Source organism: Camellia sinensis, chromosome 3 (genome assembly GCF_055761805.1).
Source record: "Camellia sinensis isolate YWXY chromosome 3, ASM5576180v1, whole genome shotgun sequence".
Classification (NCBI taxonomy): Eukaryota; Viridiplantae; Streptophyta; class Magnoliopsida; order Ericales; family Theaceae; genus Camellia; species Camellia sinensis.
Window position 1 is genome coordinate 194,581,894 of NC_138963.1, and position 5,351 is coordinate 194,587,244.

Consider the following 5,351-nt stretch of genomic DNA (forward strand, 5'->3'; position numbering starts at 1 on the left):
AAATGCCAAGTTACCACAAATATTTCTAACAGAGGAACGAGTTTTTATACCTTCCGCCGCATCACCTATGATGAGGTCTTTGGGGTGGCCATGAGCATACTTCCATTCTTTTGGTAGATTTGAGTCATTTTCTGGAAGAGCATATATTTCTTGAAGATTCTCCATTGTCATTTCTTCGTCATGTTTGCGTAATGGATTTTCTTCATTTTCCTTTTTATAAATACTCTCCATGCTTGGTTGATTTTCTACAATATCATTACTTAACAGATTCTTGGAAATAATATCGTTAGATTCATCAAAAACAACATGCACAGATTCTTCAACAAGTAGAGTTCTTTTATTAAATACTCTATAAGCTTTACTAGACATAGAATAACCAAGAAATATAGCTTCATCCGATTTAGCATCAAATTTTCCTAAATTATCTTTATTGTTATTTAATACAAAGCATTTACAACCAAAAGCACGCAAGTGACTAATATTAGGTTTTCTACCTTTCCAAAGTTCGTAAGGAGTTTTCTTAAGAATAGGTCTAATCATGGCACGGTTTATAACATAGCATGCAGTGTTTACAGCTTCCGCCCAAAAATATTTAGGCAAATTATTTCCACAAAGCATAGTACGAGCCATTTCTTCAAGAGTTCTATTTTTTCTTTCAACCACACCGTTTTGTTGAGGAGTCCTAGGGGCTGAGAAATTATGATCTATTCCTAAGTCATCACAAAACTTAATAAAATCATCATTTTCAAATTCTCTACCATGGTCACTTCTAATACTACAAATATTAAGATTTTTCTCATTTTGAATTCTTTTACAAAGTTTTGAGAAATTATAAAAAGCTTCATTTTTGTGTGTTAAAAATAATACCCATGTATATCTAGTGTAATCATCAACACAAACAAGGGCATAAGATTTTCCTCCTAAACTTAATGTTCTAGATGGTCCGAATAGATCAATATGCAAGAATTGAAGCGGTCTAGTAGTTGAAACGATATTTTTGGATTTAAAAGAAATTCTAGTTTGTTTTCCAAATTGACATGCATCACAAAGTTTATCTTTTTCAAAAACAATTTTTGGTAAACCTATGACTAACTCATTTTTTGAAAGCTTGGAAATTAAATCAAAATGAGCATGTCCTAATCTTCTATGCCAAAGCCAACCATTATCATTTATAGCAGATAAACATTTAATGTTAAAATGAGAAGATAAATCATGTAAATCAAACACATATACATTCTCATGTCTATAACCTACAAATAAAGTTTTGTTTTCTAAGGTATTTTCAATAGTGCAATGAGTTTTCTCAAAAATAACTCTATAACCTTTATCACATAATTGACTAATACTAAGCAAGTTATGTTTTAAACCTTCAACAAATAAAACATTTTCAATAATAGGAGAGGGATTTTTACCAATACTTCCTACACCAATGATTTTACCCTTGCTATTGTCGCCAAAAGTCACATATCCGCCATCCTTTGGTTGGAGTGTGGCGAACATAGCTTTATTTCCAGTCATGTGCCTCGAACATGCACTGTCGAGATACCATCTATCGTTACTAGATTTTGTCTTGAAACATACCTACAAAAATTTGATTTCTCTATTGGTACCCATTTTTTCTTGGGTCCATAAAAGTTAGAATTTGACACCCTTGAGATATCCTTAGGAACCCACATCTTTTTTATTTTAGCAAAAGGATTTCTTTTAATAGGACATGAAGGTGAAATATGACCTTTTGTTCCACAAAAATGACATGTGAGATGAGAGTGATTAGAAGATGCATATACAAAACCATTTTTGGCAGTTTTTACTTTTGAAAAAGGTTTATATCCAATTCCGGCTCTACCAAAAGTACGGTTTTGATTTTTAAGAATTTTATCTAAAGTCTCTCTACCTTGAGTGAACTTTGAAAGAGTAGTTTTCAAGTCTTCAATATTTTCTTTCAAAATAATTTGCTCATTTTTTAAAGACTCGTTTTCTTTTTGTAATACAACTAAATGTTTTTCAGAAATTGAAGACTCTTTTTGAGTTAAAATCTCATTTTCCTTTTTCATTTTCATGGCTTCATTTTCTAAAACATTTATCTTGGAAGTCAATGATTCATTTTCTTTTGATAAACTTGAAATTACTTTCTTTTGACAATTATTTTTTAAACTAAGTTTCTTAAATTCTGCATGTAATTCATCAAAAGCTAATTGTAATTCATCAAATGTAAAGGATTCGTCATTTACCTCATTTTCATTTCCAAGTGCCATTAAACATAGGTTAGCTACCTCGTTTTTGCAAACTTCGGTTTCTGTGTCGCTTTCATCACTATCTTCTCCCCATGCTGCAATCATAGCTTTCTTTTTGTCCTTCTTGAATTTTTTCTTAAGTTCTGGACATTCTGATTTGTAGTGTCCAGGTTTGTTGCATTCATAGCAGGTTACTTCAGATTTTTTGTGATTTTCTCCTCTTTGAAAATCCCTGCTGTTGAAGTCTTTTCTGAAAAAATTTCGTACACCTTGTTTCTTTCTCACAAACCTTTGGAACTTTCTAGTGATGAATGCCATTTCCTCATCCTCATCTGAATCATCTTCGTTATCCTCTTGATGTTTCGAGGTGGATTTGAAAGCTATTCCTTTCTTCTTGTTGTTGTCTTCCTCTTCCTTTCCTTCTTGCATTATGAGCTCATGAGTTAAGAGAGATCCCATTAACTCATCTAGACTTAGCTTTGATAAATCCTTGGCTTCGGTAATGGCAATGACTTTTGTCTCCCAACTTTTTGGCAATGACCTAAGCACTTTTCTTACAATTTCAGCATTAGTATATATTTTGCCAAGAGAAGTTAAACCATTAATAATATCAGTAAAACGAGTAAACATTTGAGGAATAGTTTCATCAGGCTTCATTTTAAAAAGTTCATAATTATGGACTAGCAAACTGACTCTAGATTCTTTAACTTGTTCGGTTCCCTCATGAGTCACTATAAGCTTGTCCCAAATTTCTTTAGCGGTTTTACATGTGGAAATTCTATTGAACTCGTTGGCATCTAAAGCACAGTACAACATGTTTGTAGCTTTGACATTAATTTGGGCCATTCTAGTATCTGATTCATCCCACTCATCTTCAGGTTTTGGTACCCTAAGTCCATCTATAGTTTTGGTAGGAATTTTTGGACCATTACAAATAATTTTCCAACATTCATAATCATTAGATTGAATATGTATGGTCATCCTAGTTTTCCAATAGCTAAAATTTGTGCCGCTAAATAGAGGTGGCCTATTAGATGCTTGTCCCTCGGGTAAGGAATAACTAGGGGTTGCCATGATCTACTCTGAGACGGTTAAGTCACAAAAACTAGACTCTAGGCTCTGATACCAATTGTTATCCCAGTTAGGCAACCCAAGAGGGGGGGTGAATTGGGTTATTAAAAATTTCACAATATTAAATATAACACAATATTCAGAATTTGAATAAATAAAAACAAACAGAATAATAATTATCAATATAAAGGTAGAAGAGATAGAGAGAGAAAATCAAACACTGCGATTTATAGTGGTTCGGCACGCCAGGCCTACGTCCACTCCCCAAGGAACCTCCTTGAGAATTTCTTTACTATCAATTGAATAAATACACCACCAAGCTTGTGGATTTGGCACAGGACTTACTCTTATCTATTGAGCCTCACTCAACAATAAATGCCTTACCCTTACAAAATCTCTCACAAAAATAAGGAATAAGAATAAGTGGTAATTGAACCCACTTTTACAATAATTCTCTCACAAAGAGTAGATATGAAAGTGTAAGAACAAAAGCTAGACTTAGATCTGAAAGTGAAAGAGCAGAATACTCAGAATTTTGGAGCTCACAGAAATATTTTCTCTTCAAGTTCTTGATTTCTTCTCCACATCCAACACCTCTATTTATACACAAAAATATACCCGTTAGACACTCCTTGCTGACGTCATGGCTTACATAAGCACGCTCCTGACGTCATGGCTTACATAAGCACGATCCTGATGTCATCGCTTACATAAGCAGGCTCTTGATGTCATTGCTTACATAAGCACACTCCTTAAATTTAAATAGTCAGCAAATGATAAGAATTAAAAATATAAAAATAAGATTGATTTTTTCTTCTTGTTTTTTTCAAACATGGAGCCACCGTTTTTGTAGACAATTTAATACAAAGTTCACAACTTTCAAACAAACAAATAATTTTCTCCATCTAGTTTATAATATATATATATATACATATATACATAACTCCATCTTGTTCTTCTTGTTTAATTATAATATGATATAATTAATGTAGTGTAAAAAATTTAATAGCGCACGTGATGTATTCTGCATATAATGTTATATAAGTTCTGATCAAAATTTTGCATACAGAAAAATCTCTATAAATAATATTTATGATGGATCTGAAAATATATGTCATCTTTAAAATATTGTATATGTTGTAAAGATTTTAAACTAAATGTATTTTACCACTCCATATTAATTTTGTCAAAATAAGACAACCCATAAATATCAAATTTGTCAAAATAATACAACCAATCAATCATTTTTGTCAAAATAATATAATTAATCAATTTGTCAAAAGATGAATAGTAATTAACCCTATTTTTCAAAAAGTGAATAGTAAAGTTTTTTGAAAATATTTAAAATAATCATTTTTGTCAAAATAATATAATTAATCGATTTGTCAAAAGATGAATAGTAATTAACCCTATTTTTCAAAAAGTGAATAGTAAAGTTTTTGAAAATATTTAAAATAATATTTAACATATATATTTTAAAAAGATAATATTATTTTATTTAAATAATATTTAACAAATATATATATTTTTTAAAAAGATAATAATTTGTGTCAAATAATATGTATATTAACTAATATATTTTAGACATCATCAAAATTAAATAATATGATTAACAAATCGATGCATAATCTCATCGTACCATCCTTTTTCTTTACGAACAATACCGGAGCTCCCCAGGATTATGTACTAGGTCGAATGAAACCTTTGTCCAGGAATTCCTGGAGTTGAGTCTTCAGCTCTTTCAATTTTGTCATCAACATACGATAATGAGCTTTTGATATTGGTTGTGTGCCAGGTTGGGTTTCAATGGTGAACTCGATTTCCTGATCAACCCGGATACCGGGTAGATCTTCAAGAAAGACATCCGGGAATTCTTGTACTACGAGGATCGCATCAATGGTGGGGGCCTCTTTTTGTGTATCGATCACATAACAAATATAACTACCACAGCCCTTTCTTAGAAGTCCTTGGGCTGTCATGGAAGATATAATATAGGGAGGGTTGGAAACTCCAGTCCCATTAAAAACAAGTTCGGGTTGGTTTGGT

General features: G+C 31.7%; 1 protein-coding gene across 1 annotated transcript; it reads right to left on the bottom strand.

Moving 5' to 3' along the window:
• Positions 1 to 1,359: 1,359 nt before the first annotated feature.
• Positions 1,360 to 2,936, bottom strand: LOC145821237 (uncharacterized). The gene is made up of 2 exons (XM_082917756.1): positions 2,232 to 2,936; positions 1,360 to 1,534 (listed from the first exon to the last, which is right to left on the bottom strand). The coding sequence occupies exons 1-2, from the start codon at positions 2,889 to 2,891 to the stop codon at positions 1,505 to 1,507; spliced, it is 690 nt and encodes a 229-aa protein (XP_082773882.1). The 5' UTR covers positions 2,892 to 2,936; the 3' UTR covers positions 1,360 to 1,504.
• Positions 2,937 to 5,351: the final 2,415 nt, after the last annotated feature.

Coding starts and splice junctions, on each gene's coding strand:
- LOC145821237 (XM_082917756.1), bottom strand. CDS start 2,891: ATGAAGCCTGATGAAACTATTCCTCAAATGTTTACTCGTTTTACTGAT. Junction 1,535..2,231: donor CACTTGGAAATGAAAATGAG/GTAAATGACGAA, acceptor GTATCTCGACAG/TGCATGTTCGAGGCACATGA.